The sequence below is a fragment of the Salmo salar genome, chromosome 18 (genome assembly GCF_965601325.2).
Source record: "Salmo salar chromosome 18, fSalSal1, whole genome shotgun sequence".
Lineage (NCBI taxonomy): Eukaryota > Metazoa > Chordata > Actinopteri > Salmoniformes > Salmonidae > Salmo > Salmo salar.
In genome coordinates, this window is record NC_138308.1 from 24,401,592 (window position 1) to 24,416,553 (window position 14,962).

At 40.8% G+C, this 14,962-nt stretch overlaps 1 protein-coding gene across 3 annotated transcripts; it reads right to left on the minus strand.

Moving 5' to 3' along the window:
* Nucleotides 1–292: 292 nt before the first annotated feature.
* Nucleotides 293–9,376, minus strand: LOC106577148 (monocarboxylate transporter 9). Of its 3 annotated transcripts, none has more exons than XM_014154946.3 (7): nt 8,963–9,376; nt 7,160–7,205; nt 6,776–7,000; nt 4,655–4,798; nt 3,190–3,285; nt 1,934–2,791; nt 293–1,651 (listed from the first exon to the last, which is right to left on the minus strand). In XM_014154946.3, the coding sequence occupies exons 2-7, from the start codon at nt 7,203–7,205 to the stop codon at nt 1,467–1,469; spliced, it is 1,554 nt and encodes a 517-aa protein (XP_014010421.1). In that variant the 5' UTR covers nt 8,963–9,376; the 3' UTR covers nt 293–1,466. The 3 variants fall into 3 exon arrangements, with proteins under 3 accessions (XP_014010421.1, XP_014010416.1, XP_045556860.1); XM_014154941.3 differs by having other exon boundaries at nt 7,160–7,385; nt 8,963–9,375; XM_045700904.2 differs by lacking the exon at nt 8,963–9,376 and having other exon boundaries at nt 7,160–8,956.
* Between the last annotated feature and the right edge of the window lie 5,586 nt (nt 9,377–14,962).

Sequence of the window (14,962 nt, forward strand, 5' to 3'; positions counted from 1 at the left end):
ATATCTGTATTCCCAGTCATGTAGATTAGGGCCTAATGAATTTATTTCAGTTGACTGATTTCCTTGTATGAACTGGAACTCAGTAAAATTGTTGCATTTATATCTTTTTTCAGTTCCACTGAGATGCAGTTTTTTAGTGGGAGGATGGTGTACTGCCAAATGACTGAATTATGTCAATCTTTCCAAGTAGTGCTCCCTCACCAAAATGTTCACCACATGTGCTGAAGTCAAGAGAGGTCTTCAGTGAATCATATTATATGTTAGTCAGACAGCATTTAAAACACATCCAGAATCACAATATTGAATTTCATTTTATTGGCACTTTTGTTTAAAATAACAAAATAGAAGAGAAATATTGCAAACATAAATCTGTAACACTGACATTAAAAAAATAAGAAAGTGGTTCAACATCATATAAAAAGTGACAGCTCTACTGTTTCTAGCCTTTTTGGATCACAGATATTTTGTATTTTATACCCTGTAAATACTTCTACAAAGACGCTTGACAGAATAAAACAATATTATTATATATTGTGGTACAGTTTACATACAAAAATCAGATGTTCAAGTGACTAAAGCGGGAATCACAATCATTCTATTCTTTAAAAATATAAAATCATAACTACAAAATATAGTGCTATTAAAAAACAAAAACCACAGACAGAAAAACAAGATTTTAACCAGCCTGCTGAACAAATGCAGGAAACCGGTCATGCCATAAAGAACCAGCATGCATTAGAGGAACTGGGCTTTATTCCTGTACAGTCTCTGGTATTTGCACAGCATATTCTTCAGCAAGTTCTTAGTCAGGTCAAGACAAAATGAGGTGTTCAATACCTCCCCAACTCAAACAAACACATTTGGACAGTACAAGTAAAATACAGCACAATGCCAATGAATTTAAAATCAAGATCTATCCATCCTTTAAAAGCAAGGCTTGTATTCGTCAGGCATAATGTGTTGACAGGCATCCACCATCCTGGTGCTTTGGTAAGATAGAAACAAACAGTTTGTTCGGCTAGAATTAAAAAGATTACATTCCCTCGTTTTTTTCCCCAATCCCTGTATTTTTTTCCTAGAGGAAATACCTGGTAAATTCTCACAGGCAAAGTACACAAGTATTTTCCATTTGAGCCCAGTGAAGATCCGGAAATGTAAAAAAACAGCATTCATTCTAAGTAAACATAATCTATTGTAATAGTTTGTTTAAAAAACATTTTGTTGAATAGGCCTCTTAAAATGAGACCGTAATTAAAATGTTCAACATAGGCATCTTTCAAAATTCTGTATTATAATGTAAGAAGTATTAAAAACACTAAAGATGTATAGAAAAGGCCTACTCTACTTCAATACTCTTCTCAGCTATGTGAAATCTGGCACTAGGAATACTTCTCAACAACCTCTTGAAGGGTATAACATTTATCAGAAAAAAATCCTGGGAACACTGTTGATGTGAAAGTTGGTGTTCAGGCTACAGAGGCAACTTTGTCACAGTTGCTGGTGTACTGAATGTCGAACCTGTCGATATCAGCCTTCTTTTTGTCCCACCAGGGCAGAGCACAGAGAAAGAGCGTGACCCCACCCAGGAGCACAGAGCCTCCACTGAAGTAAAAGGCCAGGTCATAGGACTGGGTCCAGTCAAAAAAACACCCTTGAACAGGAAAAAGAGGAGAGAAAAATTATAATTTTTAAAATTAGAAACAAAATCTCAACAAAGCATGAGTCAGCTAAAGACTAGCTAAAGGCAAACATCTTGAGTTCAACATTCTCACTCACACATTAAGATGACAATCTGTAAAATTATTTGACATATGGCAGAGTGAATCTCTGCAAAAGCATGAATATGAACCTGTACCATCTCTAAACTAAATCAGGACCACACACACTCCGCAATGATGTTGACCAAAGGTGTCAGAAGTGGGATCTTTCTTACCAACAACAGGGGGCCCAAGCACTATCCCGAATCCACCGAAGAACATGAGGATCCCATGGGCTTGGGTCAGTTTGTCCAGCCCCACGATCTTGGTGGTGATGTATGATGTTAGGGACCAGTTCCCAGAGAAGAAGCCCACCACAGCTGAGAGGATCTGCAGGCCTACATAGCTCCTGGAGATGGGGATGAGGAGAAGCGCCACCCCAGTCCCCAGCAGGGTGAAGGCGTACAGGAACAGACTGTTGATCCACCTCACGTCTGCTAGTATGCCCAAAGTCAGCTTGCCCATGCCGGCAGTGACTGCTACAATGGAGACCAGGGGGATGATGCTGACCTCGTCGATGAGGCCCTCACTCTGGGCTACATCCTCCATGAAGAGGACTGGAGGGAAGGCTCCCAGGCTGAACAGGAAGATGGCGATGCAGAGGGCCATGAAGTTTCTGTTGTGCAGGAAGTCAGCTGTGGAGTGCATGTACTTTGAGTAGGCCTGACGCTTCTCCTTGATAATTTTCACAATGGCTGAACCTGCCATGAAGCCCCCTTTTTTGTTAGTTGTGGTGATGTCTTTGGCGTCAATGATGATCAGGAGATCCTTGACCGTCAAGGTTCTCTCGCTGGCGCCTGGTGTAGTCTTGAGGTCGTCAGCAGGCGGGTTCTCAAAGAGCTGCTCCTCTGTGCGCTCCAGAGCAGCCTTTTGTTTGAGGTAGTAGGCAGGCATGTTCAGAGGCCTCATGAAGCCGGCACAGGCCATGAGGTTGAGGGCCAAGGCCCCGATGATCAGCAGGCAGCCGTCCAGGTCAAAGAGAAGAATCAGTTCATTCTGAGCTGTGGCATAGAGGAACCCTCCCACACTTGTGCCTAAATGAGAGAAAGGAATGATTTAGTGTTGGCATTCCAAGAATAATCCATTAGAAATACATTTATATTAATTCAATAAAAGCTTTGCTTAGTGGCACATCTTTGCCTAAAGCTACCCTCCCTGTTCTCCATTGATACTGCTGGATATTCCCTAAGGCAATTTCACTTCAGATTTGAATGGGTTTTCCTCAAAGGGACAAAAACAGAATGCCCCAGAACTGCGTTGTATTACCAGTGTTCTCCTTGTCACCAGTCCACTTCCCTAACCACAAGGCTGCACTGTTTTTAGACTAGAATGTTTACCTTGGCATTCCAAGACTTCCATCTTCTGAAACAAGAAAGAACTGAGCATGGAGACTTGGTGTGAACCCAGTAAGCGCAGAGGGGGGCTGAGGTACCTGTGGTGACTATGCCGAGGGCGAGGCCACGTCTCTTGTCAAAGTACTGACAGGTAATGGTCAATGTGGCAGCATAGACAAGACCGCAGCCAAGACCTGCGGACAACAAAAACAGCAGAGGTAATTTTATTAGCACATTGTAGAGGAGCATTTAGCTACAGTACCTTAACCATGATGAAGAATATATTTCATGTTCTGAACAAAGCCTTGCACAGTAAACTGTGTACCTTAAAATGTAAAAAAACTCTGACTAAGGCCATCTTGGTCATGTACTGTAATAAATTCACCATGTTGAAAATCTGTTGCTCTCTGATAAAGTCGTTACATATTATTCACAACACAAAAAACTTTTGTCTAGTGTAAAATCACCTCAAGAGACTCTGGTAATTTGATCCACAAAGGATGACGAGGGTGGGGGGTGGGGACTGAGCCTTACAGTCTGAAAATAGACGCCTTTCTTCAAATATGCATGGCTTCGCTCTCAGGTCAATGCCACAGGCAGTGTTGACAGTGAGTCTATTGGGCTCTATCCCATCAGCATGGAACAGTTGTCACTGGGTGTTAGATAAGGGGCTGTAATGGGGCTGTCAAACTATTTGGGGGGCACCAAAGGCATCTGGGAATCTGACTGCCTTGTTTATATCTCTGAATACATCCTACATATACCCTCATTCAACACCAGAGGAGGCTGGTGGGAGGAGCAATAGGAGGGTAGGCTCATTGTAATGACTGGAATGGGATTAATGGAACAGTAGCAAACAAACCAAACATATGGAAACCACTCAGTTCCATGTATGCCATTCCAGACATTACAATGAGCCAGTCCTCCCCCACCAGCCCCCTCTGTCCTACACATACCCTCAGTGCAAGTGTGCTCGAGCATAGGCATGAACCTATTCACTTACAGCTCCAACTTAATTCTTCTTTATGTGTCAATTCTTATCTCTGAGGAAGTCGTCTTATCTAGCAGTGAAAGACTGGTTATTGTGTAATATTTATATGTAATGGTGAGTTAAAACAGTTCACGCCTATGGAACGCCATTTGGGTCTTTGCGTGTCAAAAAAGATACACGTCAAATAACACTATTTGACACGTCAAATAACAGTTCTACTGTAGAATGTTGTGCTGGACCGCAACTTCTGGGGTAGCTATCTAGCTTTAGCTTGGTACCTAGCTAGCACCAATACAACCAGCCTGAAAATAATGAACAGTAGAAACTGCAGTCATTTTTCATTATTCTTAGCAATGATTTAGGAATCCTTGTGAGTATTAGCTAGGTAGCCACTTGTTGTTCGCCTATTGAAATTGAACTTCAGTTCATGAAAAGAAATAGCTAGCCAGCTACTAAACCCTGTTGCCCAAAGCTAAAGTTATAAGCAGCCAGCTAGCTTCATGAGGCTTGACCGGACCCGGTTGTGAAGCTAGCCACAATAATGATTAGGCACAATAGTGGTTCTCACTTACCGACGACGATCCCGTAAGAGAAGATGAGGAACTGGACGTTAGGGGCGAAGGCACTGAGCATCAGGCCCCCTGCCACCATGACCCCACTGAAGATGGTCACAGGCCGCGCCCCAAAGTTATCCACACAGGCACTGCAGACCGGACCTGGGGAAGAACCCAGGACAGAGAGGAAGTGTGAATTAATTGTGTGTGTGGAAGAGTTGTGTATATTGCTGAATAAGCGCAGAGACTTAGAGAGGAGCAAAAATGTGATGACACAAAGACATAAGATGGAATTAATATGGTGCTTTCAGGATCCATGTGGTGTAAGCAAGATTAATTTCCTAAACAATAATAAACTAACCAAAAGGAAAGTGATCCCAGTCAAGGTGTACTGTACATGTGGGGTTATTCCATGGCAGGAAAACATGATGTACTGTATCAACTCTAACCTTGTGACATGGTCCCCTTCTCTGCCCTGATATTATTTTGACCTTATAATTGACACTTTTTTATGGTTCCCTATTTAGGACAGAGTGTTCATCTGTGCTCTTTAGCCTCTGCCATAGGCGTGTGGTTGGTTAGGTTTGTGACTCCACTTGTCCTCCTCACATTTCCCCTGAGGCCTAAAAGCAGCACTAGCTAGTTATTAGACACCTGAGCAGAGGTTAAGGGTCAGGGAAAAGGACAGCGTTTGATGCTCATCATCCTCACAGCATAACAAATTTAAAAGCACACAGAGTTACAGAAATATATCTATTTATGGCAAATGGGACCACTTCTAGCCTGATTGATGGACCTTTTAGGGGGGACGGTAAAAAGGTCTGGCTGTGCATTTCAAACAAGGGAAATAGAGGTCTGGTTAGGACAAATTGGATCCTTCAGTGGACAGAAGCGAGGACTTGGGCCAAGCTTTGGAAGATGTTATCATCTGCTGCCAATTTATTAAAGACTGCTATGTTTCTCTAGCGTCATGCCAAGTCAAATGCAGCCCAAGCTGATTAGCTTCCAAAGTTATACACTGCACTGTTTGTATTAGTCCTTGTGTCTTATGCACATTCAAATTGACAACTTGTTTCAGCAGAGTCAAACTATTTGTTGTGCGGAGACATATTGAATTCCTGGTCAGACCATTGAAAACCGAGGGTGTCCTATTGAACCCTCTCTCCCCCTCCTTTCCATTTCACCACCAATTAAAACAGCCCATGGTTTAAGGCTGCATAGCTCAGCTGCCAAGCCCCACACATGTACTGGGAGCCATCAGTCTAGTCATGACTTTTACCTGACCTCTTTGAAAAAGTGACAACATGAAGGGAGGCTTAGCCTGGCGGTGAACCAAGACCATGATATGCTATCTCTGATCCTGTTTTGCCAAAATAATTCAAACCAACTTTAAGACAGCCATGCAGCGAATCTCTCCCTTCCTCTCCCCTAAGTGCTCCTCCTGCAGGTATGACTGTGCTGACTTGTAGATGATAAAATCAATAAACACAACTTAGTGTTATGAGCACCACAAAGTGCATCCATATTGCACAGTTCCCTTCATCTACTTAGGACAAGTCAGACAAAGTCAGCGCTGCACTTTCACAGCTGTTGATATGTCCCAGGGAAAATACGTATTTTGCCATCTCTGCTCTCCAAACAAGATTACTTGGCAAAATAACTGGTCTGTGACTTTACCTATAATGCTACCATTGTTGTATGGGTTTTTAGGCCGTTTTCTACCAGAAAAGTTGTTTATTGCCTTCAGTTGCTTTTTAATTATACAACAGATGTCAGACATGCATACCAGGTGAGACTAAGACAATGTAGCTGCAACTGTAAAGTGCATTGATAAGTCAATTCAGGTCTAACTACTGACATGATATTTAGCATATCAATTCAAAGCCATGCCAAGCAAATCAACATGGAAAGCTTGAAGAGATGTTCTGATGCTGAGTTGAATACATTTGATTTTTTTAATAAAATAAAAATCAACTAACTAAAATACCATATCTATAAACACATTCACCGATGGTGGCATTATGGGTAAAGTAACAGAACAGTGAGCTCTGAAGGTATTCCCTGTCTTTGGATGAGAGCATTAGCCTATACCCATACAGTATCTAAATAAATAAACAAAGGTGTTTGAAGAATACTTACTGGCTATGAGTCCCACTCCAGAGACCAGGGAGCCAACCCAGGCTGTCATGCCTTTCCCCTCCTGGAAGGCGTGGAGCCACTCCGGGTACAGGATGCCCACGGACTGGGGGGAGCCGTAGGCCAGGAACTGGGCCACGAAGCAGACCACAACAATGACCCATCCCCAACCTCCATCCAGCACATTCTTTGAGCTCTGAAGACTCATGCTGTCAACAGGGAGGGTTCCTTGGGGAAAACAGGAGAGAAAAAAACAAAGTGTTAAAAGCGCAGGTGGAATGGATGAGACTACAGACAAAATAAATACCAAGCAAGTTCGGAGACATAAATGATAAATGTCCTAAGCTACTTTCTAAAGTTGTAGATAAATGCCAAATAAACACTCACGTCTTGATGTTGATGCTGCTCTTGTCTGGTCTACCAGGCAGGTCATCTGTTTAAAACAGAGTGCAACCTTCTCATCCTGCGCTGCCCATGTTGTGCCATCACAAAGACCACACCTTGAAGGAGGGGAGTTTGGCATCTGGATTGCCTACCTTCTACTTTAACCTGCCTATCTCCCCTCAGTTCTGGCACGAAACACTGAACTTTTAGAGGCCCATGCTTTCCAGTGCTAACAAGAATAAGAAATAAAAATCACTGTTCATATGAGCACGACTGCAGCATCCTCTCTTCTACCTATTAGTTTTTAAAAGCAAAAGTTGTGCATCTATCAATTTGCAGGTAGGCTTAACACCATTATAATGAGGAACACCATGCCATCTACACATACACTATATACACAAAAGTATGTGGACACCCCTTCAAATTAGTTGATTTGGCTATTTCAGCCACACCTGTTGCTTACAGGTGTATAAAATCGAGTACACAGCCATGCAATCGCCAAACATTGGAAGTAGAATGGCCTTACTGAAGAGCTCAGTGACTTTCAACGTGGCACCGTCATAGGATGCCACCTTTCCAACAAGTCAGTTTGTCAAATTTCTGCCCTGCTAGAGCTGCCCTGGTCAACTGTAAGTGCTGTTATGGTGAAGTGGAAACGTCTAGAAGTAACAACGACTCAGTCGCGAAGTGGTAGGCCACACAAACTCACAGAACGGGACAGCCTAGTGCTGAAGTGAATAACACATAAAAATTGTCTGTCCTTGGTTGCAACACTCACTACCAAGTTCCAAACTGCCTCTGGACGCAACGTCAGCACAAGAACTGTTCGTTGGGAGCTTCTTGAAATGGGTTTCCTTGGCCAAGCAGCCGCACACAAGCCTAAGATCACCATGTGCAATGCCAAGCGTTGGCTGGAGTGGTGTAAAGCTCACCGACATTGGACTCTGGAGTAGTGGAAACGCATTCTCTGGAGTGATGACTCACACTTCACCATGTGACAATCCGACGGATGAATCTGGCATTGGTGGATGCCAGGAGAACACTACATGCCCCAATGCATAGTGCCAACTGTAAAGTTTGGTGGAGGAGGAATAATGGTCTGGGGCTGTTTTTCATGGTTCGGGCTAGGCCCCTTAGTTCCAGTGAAGGAAAATCTTAACGCCACAGCATACAATGACATGCTAGACAATTATGTGCCTCCAACTTTGTGGCAGTTTGGGGAAGGCCCTTTCCTGTTTCAGCATGACAATGCCCATGTGCACAGTGAGGTGCCCACATAATGCATACAGAAATGGTTTATTGAGATCAGTGTGGAAGAACTTTACTGCACAGAGCCCTGATCTCAACTCCATCGAACACCTTTGGGATGAATTGGAATGCTGACTGTGAGCCAGGCATAATCGCCCAACATCAGTGCCCGACCTCTAATGCTCTTGTGCCTGAATGGAAGCAAGTCCTCACAGCAATCTTCCAACATTTAGTGGAAAGCCTTCCCAGAAGAGTGGAGGCTGTTATAGCAGCAAAGTGGGGACAAACTCCATTTTAATGCCCATGATTTTTGGAATGAGTCGTTCGATGATCAGGTGTCCACATTCACATGTAGTGTAGCTACCTATTTTTCTTCATGAAACAATATGGGTTTTATCAGCATCTGCAACAAAGGAACTACACTGATATTCGTCACCCATTACACATAGACAACAAAATATATAATGCAGTATCTAGCCATAGGCCTGCTATGCTATAATGTTGTGATATAGTAGCCTACTGTTATTTTATTAACAAGAGGAAATACATGCGACTTACCTTAACAACAGCCACATGCACAACAACAGGCAACTGCAGGATAAGTGCGCGTTCGCCTACAAGGAGTTGCCATGAAGGATGGTCTCCCTATAATAACTATTTGTATAGAATCGAAATATATATATTTAATTAACATACATTACATGCAGATGCCGCGCTTCCGCAAGGCTATATCTGAGGTGTGAGCAGACCCGGGTGCCAGAAGCTCTACGCGCACAGTATTCGTTTTATACGGTTTATTTGCCGGAGAACAAACCGGTTTAAAGCTGTTTTTGCTGGTCGTGCTTTATACGCCCGCTACCTACGTTGAGGAAACTCTGCTGCCTCTTCATCATGCCCGACTATGTGAAGCTATAGAAAACAATGCGCACGGCTCCCCACTGCCACAGAGTACACACAACTGAGAAGCCCTATCAATTCATGATAATACTGGTCATAGGTGGGGTGGGAACCATGTAAACTTTTCTTCAACTGCGTACAAAGAATCGACTTGCCAATCAATTACAACATTTAGAATTTGTAATTGGCCTACCTGATGATCAGATAGCACTTCAAAGTATTTCAATCAAATCAGATTGAATGTGCGTCTCAAATAGTCTACTGTAAAATCGCCGTCTTTGAATTTGTAATAACTACATTTAGTAATTATTTGTTATCTTAGTGAAAAATAGCTATTTCTTTTCTCTTTACATGTAATTCACATTAAGACCACACGATTTCACCAAATTATTTTCCAAACACTTTCCCTGGCTGCCACTTCTCTTGCTATCCATTTATTTTTTTTATTTTTTTTAAGTTTAACATATTTTCTAATGAATTTAGATCTATAGTTGATTTTTCAATATACAAGTAGGAAAGCCTGAAGATAAATAATGCACTTGATTAGAGAGAGAAATGTCGATCATTTTTGAGAAAAGTAGTAATATGTTGGATGAGTGTGTTGGGGGCAATTCGCCCCCACCCTCCTAGGGGTTAACTGGTCCTGGGGCTAGTTACCCCTTTATGGTTATGAATGTGTTTCTACCTGTCATTTAAACAATGACTAGTCCAGTTAGCGCTAGTTTATGCTAACTTGCTAGCTAGCAACTTCACTAGCAGTAAATGCTAGCCAGCTAGCTAGTTACCATAAGCTGCTAGGAGTGCTAGCTATCAACCTTACTACCAGATCATCTGAGGTAAAATACATTTACAAGATAACGTAACTTAATTGCAGTTGTAAATGTTACCACTAGTGACTGATTTACAGTTAATGTTACTTTGTAGCCTTTTAGTTATTTTACACAGCATTTTATGTAATATAGCTAGATAGCTAGCTACATTTTTAAGACAGCTTTTCAATTGGCATCCCCTGTTTTCAGTCACAGATGGGTGGGCTAATGAGTTGTGCTCCAATTTTGCTGGGGATAGCTTTATTTGTGACCTATATACAAATTAGAATTGTGCAATAGCAGAGCATAAGATAGTTGTCACATCAATGTTACACTGAATTAATCAGGTAAGTTATTATTAAATGTTATATTCCAATATTATTTCATGTTATTCAATTATATTCCATTCCAATATTATATTCCATTTCCATTTTTTATGAATTAAAAACAACTATTGAAAACCTTTTGCTCCTGAATGTCATTTTAAAGACTGCTGGGATTTAAAATCTTGCATTATTCAAATAATATTTAGTGCAATTGTACATAATGGATTGTATGGAAAAGGAACAATGAAGAAAGAACAAAGAAAATGAATGTGCAGGTCGCAGTTGTAAATGAGAACTTGTTCTCAACTGGCCTACCTGGTTAAATAAAGGTGAAATAAAAATAAATAAAAAGAGGGACTTTACATCAATCTCATCACAGTGCAGATATTAATTGTGACATGTGCAACACCATTTCCCCCCTATAGCTTTTAAGTATTACTTACTAAATCATTTCTAAATAAAACTGAATAAATGGATTTTAACACACTTGAGTGAAACCCTATCCCATAATCTTCTACCGGGGTAACTGGCACCCCCAGGGGCAACATTTCATGAAATAACAAAAAAAAGTATAAACTGTAGTAATTTATTTCCCTTTCTAGTTTATTCGCCTAAGCATGACATTCATCCACATACCAATTTTTTCCAAACATTGCTTTTTTGTGACAGCAATTAAACATTGTTCTTAGTAGGGGCTAGTTACCCCCTAGTACTCTAATCTAAACAAAAAGTACTGGGATCCTCTGGAGTTTAGTAAAGAGAGTTATTTTGCCGGTGATACTTGGCGTGTGAAGTCTGAGCAATAATTGCCGGGAACATTGTTATATTCCGTATGGTCCAGTCAGAACTGGTTATTTGATGGCAAAAATTGCCTAACAATGACGGAGTTCTATTAACCTGAGCCGCGGTGCACTGGTCTATGGCCCTTGACATGAATGGGCAAAAGAGGTAATGTTGTCAACAAGGCAGCATGGTGCTTCGTCCAAAATCTATTTCCCATAAAATATATATGTTCAAACTAGTGTTCATTGGGACGGCAGATAAAGAGTCTTCATCAAAAGCTGTCAGGCAGAATCCTACTCATTAGGCTGCTTAATCTAGCCTGGCTCACGCCCGGGAGGCAGCCCGGTTCCAAAACGAATGCAATCACTTTTCAACCATGTAAACTCCTCCCACTGGGGTAACCCGGGCCAGATAATCAAATCCCCTCATTAGCAACGTACATGCCCCGCCCACCTCAGGATTCCCCTGGTCACTTAGGGTCGTAGCCAGGGTTGCCATTTTTCTAGTTTTCCTGTAATTTGGCTACTTACAAAATGATGTCGCGGGTGAAAATGTGTTGGTTGCGGGTTGTTGGTTTTTGGGCTGCTTAGTTCTAAGTTGCACCGTGACCGCCATGGCATTTTTCTTAAAAAATACAAATCTATTTCCCTGTGACCTGCTGCCAGTGGTGTAGTGGTGACTGGAGAAGTAGGTATACTCCAATTTTGCCCCCAAAATTAATGGCCCACCCTGAAAAGGAAGGGCGCCCTGTGTAAAAAATTCCATGAGAAACAGTGACATACACTCTTAATGACCTTTAATTATGAATCCCATATTGGTCTTTCACTGTCAGGCCAACCCAAGCTGCAAGTAGGCTAATAGTAGGCCTACTATTGAAACAGATAAATGAGGCTGTCAACTGAGTTTGAAATTCACAGGTTTCAGATTTTCCCAATTTTTTTTGGAGGGGGGGGCTCTCAAATTCCAACTTTTTTAACAGAAAAACAACTAAATCGTATGTTCTAAGTCCATAACAATCCTCAAACCCCATCAGGAGACCACTTTTGAGGTCTGGGAAAAATCTAAGAAATTTAGATTTTTGAGTTTAGTTACCCTTTAATTCAAGTGTGCAGGCACCTAGCACTGTTATTTGGTTAGCTGTGTTTCTGTTGCACATGAGATGGAGTAGGCAAAGGAAATGGACACTGGATTGATGCAAATAATCATGGTATCATTCTGACAGGTAGGCATAGGCTTTGTAGCTAGTTAACATTTAATAAGAAGGTTTTGGGGAAAGCCTTTCCATCTACCTATCATTAGCATTACAATATTACTATTCCTATTCCTTGACACCTGGACGTTTTATTTAATATTATTTCACATTTGGCTATAGGCTTCTTTATAAACGTGGAGGAAATTATTTTTATAAAGATTTACTCATATGCGTTCTCCTGTTCTATTGGTTCTCTTTCAACTTTCTTTCATTGTCTAGCAGCCAAAGGCATTATCCTAGTCATATTAGCAACCCATGATAATCAAATCCAATTTTATTTATCACATGTGCCGAATTCAACCGGTGAAGACCTTACCGGGAAATGCTTACTTACAAGCCCTTAACCAGCAATGCAGTTTTAAGAAAATAGTGTTATGAAATTATTTACTAAATAAACTAAAGTAAAAAATAAATAAATAAATACAAAAGTAGCACAATAAAATAACAATAATGACGTTATATACAGGGGGTACCGGTACCGAGTCAGTGTGCGGGGGTACAGGTTAGTTGAGGTAATTTGTACATGTGGGTAGGGATGAAGTGACTATGTAAAGATAAAAAACAAGTGGTAACCAGTTTATAATAGCAATAAGGCACCTCTAGGGTTTGTGCTATATGGCCAATATATCATAGCTAATGGCTGTATCCAGGCGCTCTGCGTTGCGTCGTACATAAGAACAGCCCTTAGCCATGGTATATTGGCCATATACCATACCCCCTCATGCGTTATTGCTTAATCATAGCAGTCAAACAAGTTAAATCGACATCCATTGATGGAAAATTATCTGGCGAGTTTAATAAAGGCAAATTATCTTTCCTTTGCGACGTTTTCAAATTCCTTTATTACGTCATGTTATAGCTAACAATAATATATTTTTTTATGAAAAACAAATTTTGCTTCTAATGTTGTTTCAAGTTAAGTCAATATTCCTTTGCATATGACCCGGTGTTACCATGACAACCACCCCCAAAATTAAAGGAACAGTGACAGGAAATGAGCATTGCATCTGTGTGCTACTTCAGAAGTTACATTTACATTTGACATTTTAGTCATTTAGCAGACGCTCTTATCCAGAGCGACTTACAGTAGTGAATGCATACATTTCATACAATTTACATCAGTGTGAATGTGCAAATCTGATATGGGTCACAAGTAAAACTGAGTGTGGACTGTGGACAACCAGAAAAAAAGATTGGATATAGAAAGAAAATCAGTTTGGGGTTCTTAGGGTGGCTATGTAAACACAGCCTTAGATTGACAGGCAGTGCACTTCCAAATAGACCCACAGGTAACTTGAAATGCTTCAGGGGCGTCTAGAAAGGAATGTTGGCAATTAGCAACACACAACATATTCTAGCAAGTTTTCAAGACATTACACCTAATAGTGCTATACTGAGTCAACAAAATCCTGGTTCAACATAATGAGGGTAATTTAGTGATAATGCCTCAAGTTACACCCATAACCAATAATGTGATTTATTCCTTATGCACACGTTCAATAGTCACAAATCAGCCAGATCTGTCATTGGTTTTGCAGAAAGTTAGTTTCCAGCAACTATGTTACATTTGATTGATGATAAGGACTTTTAATTGTGTACTTCAAGAGTAAATTCTTTCCTCAGCTCACCACAAATTGAATGCACAGTATTGCAACAATTGTACCACACCAGAGAAGGCCAGTGGAAGGCTTACAGCTCCATTCTGGGTTATAGTCCCGACTCTTGAGGGATTTGGGAAGAGTGGAGATATAGGCAAGGTTTTTTACACTGTAGTACCTAATGTTCCCAAGGAACTTTGATGCAGTTTCCCACAGTCAAACTCTGAGGGGTCTTACGGGACGACATAGAATTCGTAATCCCCTTCTCCTTGAAAAGAGAGGGAAGTATTGAGAATGGAGTACAGTTAATTGCATTTTTCTCCAGCATTGCAATGACATGTTACTTCTGACCAGGTTTCCTGAGATAGCTAACTGAACTGACTTAATAAACTATATTAAAGAAAGTTCAATAAAGCTTTAAAATACATAATTTGTAATATTTGTTTCATATTCAGCAATGATAAAAAGCAAATCATGTTACACTCAATATTGATCTCTGACTAGCCTACAGTGCATTCGGAAAGTATTCAGACCTCTTTTTCCACTTTTTAGCGTTATTCTAAAATGGATTAAATAAAAAAATGTCCTCATCAATCTACACACAATACCCCATAATGACAAAGCGAAAAAAGGTTTTTAGAATTTTTTGCAAATGTATTAAAAATAAATAACAGAAATACCTTATTTAAATAAGTATTCAGACCCTTTGCTACGAGACTCAAAATTGAGCTCATGTGTCCTTGAGATGTTTCTACATCTTGATTGGAGTCCACCTGTGGTAAATTCAATTGATTGGACATAATTTGGAAAGACACACACCTGTCTATATAAGGTCCCACAGTTGACAGTGCATGTCAGAGCAAAAACCAAGCCATGAGGTCGAAGGAACTCCC

What these genes read in the sequence shown, in the direction of transcription:
- LOC106577148 (XM_014154941.3), bottom strand. Translation starts at nt 7,295, where the DNA reads ATGCCAAACTCCCCTCCTTCAAGGTGTGGTCTTTGTGATGGCACAACA. An exon ending in AGCAGCATCAACATCAAGAC is followed by an intron (nt 7,001 to 7,159) that starts GTGAGTGTTTAT and finishes GTTTTCCCCAAG; the next exon opens with GAACCCTCCCTGTTGACAGC. An exon ending in CCTCGGCATAGTCACCACAG is followed by an intron (nt 2,792 to 3,189) that starts GTACCTCAGCCC and finishes TCTCTCATTTAG; the next exon opens with GCACAAGTGTGGGAGGGTTC.